The sequence below is a fragment of the Eriocheir sinensis genome, chromosome 12, assembly GCF_024679095.1.
Source record: "Eriocheir sinensis breed Jianghai 21 chromosome 12, ASM2467909v1, whole genome shotgun sequence".
In the NCBI taxonomy this organism is placed as follows: Eukaryota; Metazoa; Arthropoda; class Malacostraca; order Decapoda; family Varunidae; genus Eriocheir; species Eriocheir sinensis.
This window is the reverse complement of record NC_066520.1, coordinates 7,121,409-7,137,476: the sequence shown is the minus strand read 5'-3', so window position 1 is coordinate 7,137,476 and position 16,068 is coordinate 7,121,409. Positions and strand designations below refer to the sequence as shown.

Below are 16,068 nucleotides of genomic sequence, written 5' to 3'. Positions count from 1 at the left end.
AAAATGGCACCATTGCCATCACTGCCATCTTTGTTTACGTATCAGCCACTTTTTATTACCATTTGATATTTGCTGTCATTAATTTCGTTGATCTATTTATGTATGCAGAATATAAATAACAAATGCTTAATATTGTATACATATGTATTCAATTATTTTTAATTCTGATAATTTTATATAAAACTTTTTTAGATGCTGAACCACATAAAACCAAAACCGTGCATATGGAGGGACTATTGTATATCTGTATACTAGATGCATTGAACTAATGTTTGTAGTTGTTCATTGAAAGTGAATTTTTATTTTTTTATTGATGTGCTGGGGTGAAGCAGCATTATAAAATGTAAAGTTTTATATATTGTTAAAAGCCCACTCATTCTAAACAGTGTCATTGTTTCTCTCCCACTTCCACATGCTAGGTTAGTATCGAGGCAGCTTTATTGATGAGGTTTGCTAGTTTCTCTCTCAGCTTGTTCCAGTGAAGAGGATTCGAGCAACAACCAATTTTCCGACAAAGCCGAGAGCAAGAAACGTAAAAGCCGCTGGGGAGGTCAGCCTGCCCCTGCGGCTGCTCCAGCCGCAGCACCAACAACAGGTATTTGTTATCTACCCTATACTTATCATTAAAGTGCTGTAAATGTTTGTCTTCATCAACACTAAGCTTAGCAACCTTTGCAGAATTCACCTAGGATACTACCCTTTATCCAACTATTTACTTCAAACCAGGCAGGATAGGATATGTAAACTTGGGAAGTGAGAACATAAATGAGTCAGAGCACAGATGATTCACCTAGTCGGTGTCACGAGAGCTGGCGGGGATAATCCATCAAGGGTGGATTCGCGGACTTGGCAACTTTGCTTGGGTGATAATGGTACTGCGCTGCTCATTGACTGTTGTTTACTAGATCTAACCTGCAGTCAATTCTGTTTGTCTGACATAGCCTTCTATCCCTTGCTTTCTGGTACCTCTTAAAATCAACAATGTTGGTATGTAAATGCAGTTATTTTTATAATCACTCTTCATTATGGCTATTTATTAGTTTATTACCCAGAAATAATGGAAATATATTTCAGGATTATGATAGCATGATGAAAGAGGTCAATGTTTATGTTATGACTACATAGCATCACTACACATTATGACTAAGAACTAAAAAAAATATACCAAAAAATCTTACGATAAGTGAATTAATGAATAACATTGTGTAGACTATAGCCTTGTACTTTGTAGTACTACAAAAAGTAGTAAAAAAAAGTTAAGCTCTTACCCCTCTTCGGCACTCATAGAAATAGTGGAGGTATGAAAACCCTTTTTATCTTAAAATTGAGGCCTTTCTAAGACATATTTACTCATGAGCATTTTACAATTTGACACCATCCATTGCAAGTTGGTTCAAAGAAGTAGACTGCATGGGCTCGTGGTCCAATTTGTGGGCAATCGTAAACATCCCGTCTGAACTATTTTGCCCATTTTGATATAAGATTTTTCGTTAATTATTTTCATTATTTTTAAATTTTCTTTGTAAATACTTTTCTATAACATTTATAAGAATGTTTGTCATAATAGCAAGTTTTTCTGTTTTTTCATCATTTATTATTACCGTATTTCCCGCCATGTGATACGCACCGGAGTATAAGATGCACCTATAATTTGGCAAGATATATTTATAAAAAAATTAAAAACTTCACATTTTCTCCGAACTTAATGTATATGCAGTATTACATTTGGCCATCTTACTTACAGTTATAACTATGATACCGTATGTTGCTTTGTGCCCTTCTCTGTGTTTAAAGTGTTCTACTGTTGGTTGAAGAATTACAGTGCTCTTACCCCAAGCAGCTGTGACTTTGAAATGGTAAACAAGTGTTGGTTGGTAGATTCACTCACTGCACAGTGTGCAGGTGGTAACTTTCACCGAGCTATTGAGGGAACTAATCACACAGGGATGCTATGTTTGATGGGCAATCTTGGTCTTGATCTTGACTTTCAGGGACTGTATACCTACCGTATTTGATGGCTTATAAGACACATGGGCTTATAAGATGTAACCCCCCAATTTCGGCAGGCATTTGAAAAAAATATAATAAATGGGTTTGAAACACGAGTGTCAGGTGAAGATTTTTTGCCTGACATTCGTAGCCCTCCCCACTACCAGGTCATTATTAAAGTTTCACATGTATTCAATCAATCAATCAATGGGGGCATACACCGGGGGGGCGCGTCGCCTCGCCCACCTTACGACACCAAGCCCGGGTCCTCCGGTGAGTCTCTGTGCAGGCCCCTTTCCCAACCCGAGTACCTCCCGGCAGGATCTTTCAACTTGCTCAAGCCACGAACTCTGTGGGTGTCCCCTTGGCCTCCTCCACTCAGGATTGTCTCTTACAGAGACAACCTGATGAGCAGGATCAGCTTCCGGAAAACGTACCACGTGCCCGTATAGCCGGAGTTGGTGTTGACGGACTATGCAGGTAATATATGTCGAATCAGTCTCACAGAGTAGTCGCCGGTTTGACTCAAAGTCATTCCAGTGATATCCCATGATTCTGCATAGACACTTATTACCAAAGGCATCAATCCACCTCTCCAAGTCCCCATTTAGTGTCCATGTCTCACAGCCATAGAGTAAGACAGGGAACACAAGGGACTTGAAGATCCAGATCTTTGTCCTTCTGCACAGGTATTGACAACGCCATATACTCGTGTTAATCTAGTCCATAACACTGTGGGCCAGACCAATCCGCCGTAAGACTTCCTGGCCAGACTCACCCTTGTTATGAACTACGCTACCAAGATACGTGAAACTTTCTGAGATCTCAACGTCCTCGCCACACGCATGAACAGACCATACTGTTTCATCCATTCAGATCCTTATCAAATCCCAATACTTTACATTTAAAACCCTCAATATTTGCTGGGACCTACCAGAATTGGTCCTTCTTGTAGACTTGAGGGTACTGTTTTGAGATGTAAACAAACATGGCGGAGACAGCGACATTCAGAGGGGTAACGGGTATAAAGTTTGTGTATCATATTTCTTTAATTATTATTCTGCATCATAAGTTTAGTTGTAATATTCTAGTACATTTTTAAACATAAGGAAGTGTGGCATTTCAAACTTGAATGTGCTACAGTACCCTCTTGAGTTTCGCGCTGTCCGAGTTTCGCAGTTAGTCCTAAATTCTTACCATCCCGACTTTCGCGCATTATCACCACGAGTTTCGTGCTGCTTTGACATGTACGGGTCACTTCTACTTACCATCGGCGTCACACACACTACCTTAAATGGTAGTGTCACACTGGACGTTTTCCTGCAAACATTGTGGCTATGGCAAGAGAGAGGGAGAGAGAGAGAGAGAGAGAGACTTATGACCTGACTCAGGTCAAAATATGACCTGACTCAGGTCAAAACATGACCTGACTCCCTTCTGCCCCTCCCTTCCCCCACCCTTTTCATTTTCCTTTCTGTGTGTGTGTGTGTCATGACATGACCTGACTCACCCTTCTGCTCTCCCCCCCTCCCCCACCCTTCTAATTTCCCCTTATGTGTGTGACGGACACCCGGAAAAGTCGCGGTGGGAAGAAAAAAGGCCCAGTGTGACACCAGCTTATGGACAACCGACAACTCACTCCCGGGTGGGCGTACGGGCGTTGCCAGTAGCCACAACGGTTAGAAGAAAACGGCCAGTGTGACACTGCTTTAAGGCAGTGAGGTCATCGGACTCCCAGCGAATCACAAGCGTGTTTTCAGAGCTCAGACAATCATAAGGCTTCATCTGTGGCTTTGAAACGACCCGTTCTCTCTTCCTGTTTTCTTCCTTTTTCCAAGGTACATATTTTGAGATAACAAGGGAGTAAAGGAGGAAAAAATGTGAGCTCCGAGGGTCAGCATGAGCCAGTTATAATGGCGCTACTATAAACATTTGCCTGCGCCATGGCGGGCTCGGGGCTGACCATCGGGCCAAGGATAGTCTACCGGCGCCATAGACCACTTAAAAAAAAAAAAAAAGAAAGAAAGAAAGAAAAAAAAATCTCCACGGGTCGGAACAAATAAGCGCTTTTTCAGTTTTTTCAATACCTCGAGTTTCGCGATCCACGAGTTTAGCGCTATACCTTCGGAACGAAGCGAGCGCAAAACTCGAGAGGGTACTGTACATTGTTTGTTGAACACGTAAGTAAAGTAAGAATGTTAAAAGATAAGTTCAAAATGGAGAAACAGGCACTTGTAAATATCGAATAGTAACCTATCTTCTCAATATCTTGTCAATATTATCCATATATTGTTTGTGTTTATCAATCAAACAAAGTTAAAGTTATATGAAGGAGGTCTGTCTTACCTCAATGATCCCTGTCTACTAAGGAAACGCAGCGTGTCTTGTGCGCGTTGTCAGGTTTGGTGTACAACTGTCCACTAGTTTGTTTAAGTGCAAGCATTAAGTCACTTAATTTTCTTCCTGACTGGTGTCATTTTATATGAAGTAGTGGTAAGTACTACTGTTATACACTGCTACTTTAGAATTTAAGAGTTGCCGTTGTTGCTGTAAAAGCGATCACCATCTTATTTATGTTTGTGGAGAGGTTTGCAGTTTAATTTAAGTGCCATTGCTGCACTAAAACTTCACTAGCCAGGGACCTAAAGCTGAACCTTGACCTTTTAAGATGCAGGGTGATTTTCAGGGATATTTTTTTGGAAAAAAGTGCGTCTTATAAGCCGTCAAATACAGTACTTTCCAGTACGTAAAAATAGATATTGATTAATTTTTGTCAATCACATTATGTTTTAATATAGTTATTTTTACAATGAGAAGAAAAAAACTTAGTCATCCACGGATATTTGTTCTTTCAAACATGTATCACAGAAAACATCAGCAGACTGGGCTGCTGCACAGCAGAAATACCAGCTCCAGACTACAGTACCCTCTCGAGTTTCGCGCTATCCGAGTTTCGCAGTTAGTCCTAAATTATTACCATCCTGACTTTCGCGCATTATCACCCCGAGTTTCGCGCTGCTTTGACATGTACGGGTCACGTCTACTTACCATTGGCATCACGCACGCTACCTTTAAAGGTAGTATCACACTGGACGTTTTACTCCAAGCATTGTGGCTAGAGAGAGAGAGAGAGAGAGAGAGAACGGGTTGTTTTGGAGCCGCAGTTGAAGGCGGCTGCCTTATGATTGGCTGACAGTTCTGAAAACACGCTTGTGATTTGCTGGGAGTCTGATGACGTCATCACCAACGCTCACCTTATCAGCGGCTTCACTGCCTTAAGGCGGTGTCACAATGGCCGTTTTCGTCCAACCGCTGGGGCTACGGACAACGCCCGTACGCCCAACCGGGAGCGAGGTCACGGTTATCCGTAAGCTGGTGTCACACTGGGCTTTTTTCTTCCCGCCGAGTTGGCGCCAGCTGTGGCAACTGGCAACTCCAACTTTTCCGGGTGTGCATCACACACGGCCAAGGTCGGTTGCCCGTATCCACATCCACAACGTAAACAAAGCACTTGCCCTGTATCAACATGGCGTCATCTGCTAAAGTAAGGGCTGTCGCGGCTTGTGCTGCCATTACCCAAGTTATGGACTTGTTGCTGAAGTTAAATGGAAGGAAGAAACAGTTGTGGGTGTGGCATGCCTGTGGTTCCTCCATGCCAGTTCTCATTGTCACCACTGCACGTGTGCGGCCAACCCACCCATCTTGACTCAACCACATAAACACATGGATCGAATAACAACACACACACACACACACACACACACACACACACACACACACCTCTTCGTGGCGCAACTGGTAGAGCGCTGCGCTGCCAGGCGTCTTGGTCTGACAGGGCGGCGGTTCGAGCCCGCTCAGGCTGGATTCTTTCAGTTGACTAGGAGAGGTTACTGTCCCCCCTTGAGCAAAGGGATGTGGTGTGTGAGGTCCTGGCAGTACCCAGAGATCGACTAAATGAGCACTTGCTCTGTCAGGAGGGTACCTGCTGGCGATTACGAGTCCAACTCGCGATCAGGCTGTGGTGAATTACACACACACACACACCGGACTCATTAGGAACCATTGCAGATGTTTCTGACAAACAGAAACGACTTCACCATTTCTTGAGTGTGTTAGAACGTATTTGGTGAGTGGCTCACATGAACCAAACCTAGCTCTTGGCAAGAAGAGAGCAGTCGTCTTTAACACTGCTCTCTTCTTGCCATTGGGTATGTTTGGTTTGTATGAACCACTCACCAAATAAGTTCTAACACACTCTAGGAAATGGCGAAGCCATATTTGTTTGTGAGAAACATCTGCCATGGTTCATGATGAGTCTGGTGTGTGCATGCGTGTGTGTGTGTGTGTGTGTCTTTGTTGTTACTCGATCCACGTGTTTATGTGGTCGGAGTCTAGATGGGTGGGTTGGCCGCTCACGCGCAGTGGTGACAATGAGAACTGGCACGGAGGAACCACAGACACGCCACACCCACAACAGCTTCTTCCTTCCATTTAACTGCAGCAACAAGTCCGTAACTTGGGTAATGACAGCACAAGCCATGAGAGCCCTTACTTTAACAGATGACGCCATGTTGATACAGGGCAAGTGCTTTGTTCACGTTGTGGATGTGGATACGGGCAACTGACCTTGGCCGTGTTTGACACACACCCGGAAAAGTTGGATTTGCCAGTTGCCCAAGCTGCCGCCGACGCAGTAGGAAAAAAAGGGCCCAGTGTGACGCCAGGTTACGAACAACCGACAACTCCCGGATGGGCGCACAGGCGTTGCCAGTGGCCACAATGGTTAGAAGAAAACGGCCAGTGTGACACTGCCCCAAGGCAGCGAGGCCGCTGACTGAGTGAGTGCCGGCGATGACGTCATCAGCCACCCAGGGAATCACAAGCGTGTTTTCAGAGCTCAGGCAATCGTAAGGCTTCATCTGTGGCTTTAAAACGACCCATTCTCTCTTCCTGTTTTCTTCCTTTTTCCAAGGTATGTATTTTGAGATAAGAAGGGAGTATAGCAGGAAAAAAAAGTGAGCTCGGGGGCAGCTTGAGCCAATTAAAATGGGGCCGCTATAAACAGTTGCCTGCGCCGTGGCGGGCTCGGGGCCGACCATGAAGCCCAGATGGATAGTCTAACGGCACCATAGCCCACATGTAAGGAAAAAAAAAAAAAAAAAAAGGTCGGAATAGATAAGTGCTTTTTCAGTGTTTTCAATACCTCGAGTTTCGCAATCCTCGAGTTTAGCGCTATACCTTCGAAACGAAGCGAGCCCGAAACTCGAGAGGGTACTGTAGTCCGCTCAAGTCCGCCCCTTTGGTGCCAAGCAGAGCCAGCCACATCGGGCACCACCCTGCTCCACCAAATTGTTCCCATGTCATGGTCGCTTTAACCATCACTGCCAAGGTACCCGGCACACTGGTGACTGGCGGTGTTGTTTTTTTATGTTTAAAGTTCATGCCGCACCTTGGTTCCCATGTGTGGCTTGTCTTCTTCTTGTGACCTGTATGGTTTTATTGCTTTGCATGTCCTCCTCTCTTCTGCTTATTTACAGTTTCCTTTTCTATTGCATCACACTATTCATTATTTAAATCAATCAAAATATGTACCTTCGGCATATACCGCAGGGGTAACTTTTTGGCATTTTCTGGGTGAAAGAAGTGCGCATTATACTCTTCAAAATATGTATATTTCATTCTGGGGACATTGGGAACTATTGTGTCAAACGGAGGTGTTTTGGGTGTTGGTTTCGTACCAGTAACAATAACCCCTAGGTCTACCAAAACCTAACCATCGGCATACGAGACGCTTGGTGAATTTTCAATTCTTTTTTTAAAAAGTGCGTCTTATTTGGCGGGAAATACGGTATACGTACAAACCCAAAAATAGCAATAAACATGTCAGGTGTCCTACATCCAGTGGAAAAGGTGGACATCCATTACTGGGCAGCTGGTGGGGTCTGCTGGTGGAATGGAGCAAAGCAGTTCCTTGTGTCTGACAGACCAAGGGTGACCTGGCAGGTTGCATATCCACCTGAACAGGTGAATAGCTCGCTCTTTAGTGCAGTGCCTGCAGGTCTGCCACATGGGGACGCATGTGGTGGATGTTGTGTCCTGCCTCTCAGCGGGAGTTGGGATAGATGCCCTCTGTCGCCGCTTCGGTAGGGAGATATGTGGAGCAGAGAAACTCCTGGTGGGCCTGGAGACTACTGCCTTGGTACCTTTATTGAAATAAGTGAGCCACTTTAGTGAAATGTCTCACTCCTTTAAATCAAGTTTTTGAGTCCCTTCAGATATCCCTTTAATTTAATGACTGAGTACTTTTAATGAAATGCCTTGAGTCCCTTTTGTTAAATGTCTGACTGCCTCTAATTACAGGTCAGGATTCCTTTAATATTAATTATTTACTATTTATATATTATTATCCATTTTATTTATTAGTTAGATATATTTATTTAATAATTATATTTATTTATTTATTTTTGTTTTATTATATTAATTTTATATCATTCAATTTTATCAGTTTTAAGTCCTCCCAAAAAATTTGGGCATCAGTCTGTTTTGTAATTTTTAAAATAGAAAAGGGCACAAAACAATTTAAGCATAAGTTCCTTGCTTTTTGTAATATTGATCATCAAAAGCTTCACTTAAAAAAAAATTGGGCATAGGTTCCCCTCTTTTTTTTTGTGTGTGTGTGTGTGTGTGAGTTTTTACATGGAAAAATCACTTAGCAGGTGGAATAGTCAAATACATAATAAACATCATATATCACTTACCATATATAGCATATGACCATAATCATAATATTATTAGGCCATAATCATAGTTTGGGTTACATAAGCAGGCAAAAAATCCTGTGAGGGATGAGCATGGATACTCGCATCTCTGCCACTGAGCCTGCATGGGATACACACAAAATGTCAGCCACCAAATCACTTATATCCTTCAAACCTACGCCGATTGCTTTCATATCAGCATGTAGGACAACTATTTAGCTTTGTCCTATAATTTTGGTAAACTTACCTTCATTGTGTTAGGTGGGAAGGGGATGAGAACAGGAGCAACTTCATGCAAATCTGACCATTTTTGACACTCAGCTCAAAAGTGCACATTATCATCCTTCCACCGTAGCTGCCGTGTGGGCTAAAGAGCTGTGACTGGCTGGAGAGTATGAAGAAAGATGCTTCTGTTGACTGCGACCAACAGACACTGTCTATGTCATCACTGAGGGATGGGAAATGCTTGCAAAAACACGCATTTTTAATCCGTACGGGCTACTCGCATGGCAATGGGTTAACAATCGCCTCCATCACTGGATATCATCCATTTACGTGCAGTTCCGACTTAACATATTTTGTGGCATATAATGTGCACCTTTTTCCCAGGGAGGACTCCCCTTCTGGCTGCCGACCCGAGAGGTGTCTTGATAACTCCTCGAACCTCTTTCTTCTCAATTTCTGCAACATTCGCGGTCTTCGCTCTAATTTTCATTCTGTGGAACATCATCTCTCCTCCTCTAAACCTCACCTTCTCTTCCTTACCGAAACACAGGTTTCTGAGGCTACTGACAGCAATCTCTACTCTGTTCCCTCCTACTATCTCTATCCTAAATTTCAATCCAAAGCTGGATGTTGCGCCACGTGCAGCGACATCACTGCTCTCGGGCCCACGACCTTGACTCTTCTGAATTTTCCACCATCTGGTTAAGACTTCACTGTCATTCTATTACTAAATACATCTGTGCTGTTTATCTCACCTAACTCTACCAACTATGTAAAATTATTTGACTATTTGAATTCTAAAGTGGAGCACATCTTGACCCACTCTCCCTTCGCTGAAATCTCCATCATAGGAGATTTCAATGTTCCTACCAGCTTTGGCTTTCATCCTCTTTCACTGACCATCCTGGTGAACAAGCCTACAACTTTGCTATCCTCAACGACCTAGAGCAGTTGGTCCAGCACCCTACACGTATTCCTGACCGTCTTGGAGATCGGCCCAACATTCTAGACCTCTTCCTTACCTCAAACCCTTCTGCTTATTCTGTCAAACTGTTCTCTCCGTTGGGCTCCTCCGATCACAATCTTATTTCTGCATCCTGTCCTATTGCTCCTGTACATCCTCTGGACCCACCAAGAGGCGATGCTTCTGGCATTTGCTTCAGCTCGGTGGGACGACCTGAGGATGTACTTTTCCATTCCGTGGAATGATTATTGCTTCCAGGATAGAGACCCCTCTGTGTGCTCAGCGCATCACAGAGGTGATTGTCTCTGGAATGGAGGCATACATTCTCGTTCTTTCTCTCCTCACGCTAAAAGCCTTGGTTTAATCACGCTTGTTCTCGTGCTGTCAATGATAGAGGTAGCTCACAAAAGATACCAGAGCCTTCAAACTAATGCTAATTATGAACTTTACATTTCTGCCCGAAATCGTGCCAAATCTATTCTCCGACTAACCAAAAATTCTTTCATTAATAGAAAATGTCAAAACCTTGCTTTCTCTAACTCTTCCCGTGACTTCTGGCATCTAGCCAAACACATCTCCTCCAACTTCACTTCTTCATCTTTCCCTCCACTCCTCAGTCCTGACGGCAACACTGCCGTCTCATCTATCTCTAAGGCTGAACTCTTCTCTCAAACTTTTTCTAAAAACTCCACTCTGGACGATTCTGGGCATATTCCTCCTACTCATCCCCCCTCTGACTCCTTTATGCCTGTTATAAAGATTCTTCAAAATGATGTTTTCTATGCCCTCTCTGGCCTCAATCCTCAGAAGGCTTATGGACCTGATGGAGTGCCTCCTATTGTCCTTAAAAACTGTGCCTCCGTGCTGTCACCCTGCCAGGTCAAACTCTTTCGCCTCTGCCTGTCAACATCTACCTTTCCTTCTTGCTGGAAGTATGCCTTCACACAGCCTGTACCTAAGAAGGGTGACCGCTCCAATCCCTCAAACTACCGTCCTATTGCTTTACTTTCTTGTCTATCTAAAGCTTTTGAATCAATCCTTAACCGTAAGATTCAAAAGCACCTTTCCACTTCTGACCTTCTATCTGATCGCCAGTATGGGTTCCGCAAGGGGCGTTCTACTGGTGATCTCCTAGCCTTCTTAACTGACTCTTGGTCATCCTCTCTTAGCCGTTTTGGTGAAACTTTTGCTATTGCGCTGGACATATCAAAAGCTTTTGATAGGGTCTGGCACAAATCTTTGCTTTCTAAACTACCCTCCTACGGTTTCTATCCTTCTCTCTGTACCTTTATCTCCAGTTTCCTTTCTGACCGTTCTATTTCTGCCGTGGTAGACGGTCACTGTTCTTCCACTAAATCTATTAACAGTGGTGTCCCACAGGGTTCTGTCCTATCTCCCACTCTTTTTCTGTTGTTCATTGATGATCTTCTTTCCAAAACGAAATGTCCTATCCATTCCTACGCCGATGATTCCACTCTGCATTATTCAACTTCTTTTAATAGAAGACCCACCCTTCAGGAACTTAACGACTCAAGGCTGGAGGCTGCAGAACGCAGAGCCTCAGACCTTACTATTATTTCCGATTGGGGCAAGAAGAACCTGGTGTCCTTCAACGCCTCAAAAACACAGTTTCTCCACCTATCCACTCGACACAATCTTCCAAACAACTATCCCCTATTCTTTGACAACACCCAGCTATCACCTTCCTCAACCCTAAACATCCTCGGTCTATCCTTAACTCAAAATCTCAACTGGAAACTTCATATCTCATCTCTTACTAAATCAGCTTCCTCGAGGCTGGGCGTTCTGTACCGTCTCCGCCAGTTCTTCTCCCCTGCACAGTTGCTGTCCATATACAGGGGCCTTGTCCGCCCTCGTATGGAGTATGCATCTCATGTGTGGGGGCTCCATCACACAGCTCTTCTGGACAGAGTGGAGGCAAAGGCTCTTCGTCTCATCAGCTCTCCTCCTCATACTGATAGTCTTCTACCTTTTAAATTCACGCAATGTTGCCTCTCTTTCTATCTTCTATCGATATTTCCACGCTGACTGCTCTTCTGAACTTGCTAACTGCATGCCTCCCCCTCCCGGCCCGCTGCACTCGACTTTCTACTCATGCTCATCCCTATACTGTCCAAACCCCTTATGCAAGAGTTAACCAGCATCTTCACTCTTTCATCCCTCACGCTGGTAAACTCTGGAACAATCTTCCTTCATCTGTATTTCCTCCTGCCTACGACTTGAACTCTTTCAAGAGGAGGGTCTCAGGACACCTCTCCTCCCGAAACTGACTTATCTTTCGGCCACCTCTTTGGATTCTTTTCAGGAGCAGCGAGTAGCGGGCTTTTTTTTTTATTAATGTTTACTTTTTTGTGCCCTTGAGCTGTCTCCTTTGCTGTAAAAAAAAAAAAAAAAAAAAAAAATGTCAGAAAGTTACCCCTGCATGGTAAATGCCGAAGGTACAATTTTTTTTTTTTTTTTTTTTTTGCCTTTTTGCCTTTTTCCACTGTAAATTTGAAGTTTGCATAGGGTCTTATGGGTCAGTGTGACTCCTAGGCTGCCACACAACTCCGTGCCATTTTCATATGAGCGTAACTCACATCCTTTATATCACAACTAAGTAAATACAGGGAAGGGGAAAGGGAGGGAGAGACAGTGAGTGATTAAAAAATAAAGATAGAGCATGTAAGAAGGAAGAAGAAGGAAAAGGAGTGAAGGAAACAGGGAGAGATAGAGTATGAAAACAAGGAGAAAGGAGAAGGGTGTTGGGAGGGAGGAGCAGAAGGGAGAGTAAGGTTAGGGTTTCGATCAGGACATGACCCGACTCAGATCAGAGTTTTGATCAGGACATGACCCGACTCAGGTCAGGGCTTAGGTCAGGACATGACCTGACTCTTCCTTCTGCCCCTCCCTCCCCACACCCTTCTCATTTTCCTCGTGTGTGTGTGTGTGTGTGCACGCATGTGTGTGTGTGTGTGTGTGTGTGTTCATATAATCTAATGGGGAAGGAGAAACGGAAGGAAGAGAGTGATAGAGTGAGAGATAAGGTTAAAGATAAGAGGGTGTGAGAAAGGAGGAAACAAGGGAAATGAGTGGAGGAAATGGGACGGGAAAAGAGAGGGAGGGAGGGTCAGGTAAAGGTGAAGAGGGAGGTAGAAAAGGTGCAATTGGGAGGGAAAGAGATTAAAAGAGAAAAACTGGGAGGGAGGGGAAAGGAAAAGAAGAAAGAAATGAGAAGGAAGGTGAAAAATACAGGAACAGAGAGGGAGAAGAGAGAAAGGAAGTATGTAGTAGAGCACCATGGAAAAGCTTAGTGCCGTTTAATTGTAAATATTTCTGAGCATATTGAGCACTAAATATTTTTTCCAAAATTGTTGTCTTGAAGTTTAGGGTGCGCGGTATACGCCGGAGCGCGTTATATGCCACAAAATACGGTAGTTTTGTTATGAATGTCATTTCAGATTTATGTATAATACTTCAAAAGTCACATATTTATCAATAAAGATATTATTGCATTAGTTTCTATCAGTGCAATCAGCTCAAAAAGGGTTTTCATAGGGATACAAAGTCAATTTTATTCATGTTAGAAGAAGTTAAGGTGGAAATTAGGCCGCTTGGCACTGATATCGGTTTTTGGATCCTCCTACCTTTATTTTCTCACCTAGGTGAATAATATTTTTACACAATGTGTATTAATATGCAGTGCTTCTATACCAGTAATATGGTAAAGAAAGCTGCCGTAGTTTTTGTGCAGTGCGTTATGTTTGGAATTGACAAAAGACATTCAAAATTACGTAATAACTTCAAAACTATGAATAGTATGGCAATTTCCTTTTGATCACAGATAACATACACAATAAAGTACCTATGTTACTATTTTCGTACACCTAGCTGAAGTTACAACAAATTTATTACACCGCAAAATGTTACCTTTTTATTTCGTCAAAAATTCAAGTTTTATAAATTTGTCATAAATTTATTTGAGGAAATTAATGCGTGATAATAGTACGTTTACTAAACACGAGGGTGGTGATCATTTTGATACTTGAATTTCTAAAATTGGTTAATCACTGACAGAGTTATTAAACATTATGTGCGCCAAAAACAAGTTTTGAGAAAAACGCATTTTGTGTGAACATCTTCAATACCTCATAACAATCACTCCAACATGCACCAAATCCAAATATTTACTTATATAACTCTTTGGCCATTCCTGGAAGGTTGGTAGTGGTTGTTTAGGTAGTTCAGGCCATGTTTACATCACATTTATGTCACCTGTATAGCCCCTACGGAATGTGAGTTCTCCCTTGCCTGGTAGACCTCTAAAGAAACCAAGGCTCCTGGTCCCGTGTTATAATCATATTAGATTATATAACATATTTTGATATATTATATATATCTAAAATGAAAATAACATATTCACTGGGTCTCAGTGGAGCCCACCCCACCTCATTGTTGCCAGGACAGTTTGTTTAGAAATTACCAGGCTGGTAATCGGGGCCAGGTGTTGTCTTGCTTTTCTTCTTTGACTTCTTTACTGCTTTCCGTGTCGTATATGCTGTGAACTCTTTGACACCCTCCTGGGAGGGTGGCTGATCTTATTGTCACATTTCTTCCATCTTTTCAATAAATTCTGGCCTGCTTCACTTTTCAACTTTCTTTTCGCACTCGTACGTGGCATTGTCACTTACTATAGTTGGTATGACAAAAACGCACAAAAGTCATCACCATGGAAGAGAGAGAATGACGTGAAGAGAGTACGTACACTAACTCCCGTCTTATTTCACGCAATGAGCCCAAGGCCATGCGGCATGCCACCTGCTCCCACTCCTCACCAGACAGACCCAAAGTATCGTACACCGCTATCAATCAGAAAAATTCCGAAAAAAGCAGAAAAAACGAAAGAAATACAAGGAAAACAGAGCTTAGTGGATAAGAGGGTGTGTCCGCAGCAAAGGCATTTAAATGTCCAGCCATTTAAATCCGCTTTACGCGGCGTTATGTGCCTGGCAACCAGTCACCCCGGTTGGGTGAAGAGTGACGACGCCATACACGAAGTTTGAAAATTTTGACAATTTTCACCCAAATTGCCGAATTTCCCCCTTAAGAATTGGCCAACGAGCACACAGTACCATCACCCAACCAATGATACCAAGTCCATGAGTCCATCCCTAAAGGATTATCTCTGTCAGCTCTCGTGACACTGACTATATAGTGAAACAGACCACACTGACAGTCTGACAATCCATAACAAACTTTTCTATTCATCTATCTTTCAATTTATACAGTCAAACCTTGGTTTATGAGTGTCTTAGTTTACGAGTGTTTTGATTTACGATCAAAACAAAATCTCATAAAATGCCTCAAGGGTGGGAACACGGGCTTTAAGTAGGCCGTCAAGGTCGTGCATACGCCCCTCCGAGGAGGGACCACAGACTCTTGCCAGGTGATGCCTCATGAAGGGGAGGGAAGGATGCCGATAGACAGGCTATCAGCTGACATCAGCCTAGCCCACCAAATTGGTTTTTCGACAAGGACTGGCGTGTCTCTTTGTACATGTCGAAGGCGTGAGCGTGGGTTCCCTATGTTTGCCGCAAGACGAGCGTGCTCAAAGCGGAAAACAATGGGAATAGAGTCTCAGTTAGGGTTGCAACCTTGAGCTAAAAAATAAGGAATGCAACATTTCATTCTCCACAACAAAATGAATCCATATTTTAACCCCTTCACTCCGGCGACGTCGTCACCGTTAGTCCTCTTCTAAACCTCTTAATCCTCTTCCATTTCCTCTTCATCCTCATCTAAACCTCTTAAGAGGAAATGGAAGAGGATTAAGAGGAATTTAGAGGAGGATTGAGAGGTTTAGAAGAGGATTAATCCTCTTCCATTTCCTCTTGACCCTTTCCATACTGTGACCCCGACGTTTGCGTCATGAATGGAAAGGGTTAAGGAACGGGTGGCATCCCTAAAATTTCTCTAGCCTGCCTTGACTGACAGCTGCTGCCCGCTGTTGTTGAAGGCAGGAGGAATGGGGAGGGACATTGCGATGCGTATTTTACACATATTTCAGGTCTACCCTTGACAAAAAAAATTTTATGGACTGGTTTTGTGGTTCACCAAAAAATGCACTCACTA

At 43.2% G+C, this 16,068-nt stretch overlaps 1 protein-coding gene across 4 annotated transcripts in view; it reads left to right on the top strand.

The window, feature by feature from the left end:
* LOC126997342 (uncharacterized) overlaps positions 1 to 16,068 on the top strand; it is a 51,096-nt gene that overhangs the window by 23,917 nt on the left and 11,111 nt on the right. For 2 of the 4 annotated variants that reach the window (XM_050858385.1, XM_050858387.1), the window contains one exon: positions 458 to 595. In XM_050858385.1, the coding sequence (XP_050714342.1) occupies positions 458 to 595 (138 nt within the window). Of the gene's footprint in view, positions 1 to 419; positions 596 to 16,068 lie in introns of all 4 variants that reach the window. The other 2 variants (XR_007752044.1, XM_050858386.1) reach the window with 2 other exon arrangements.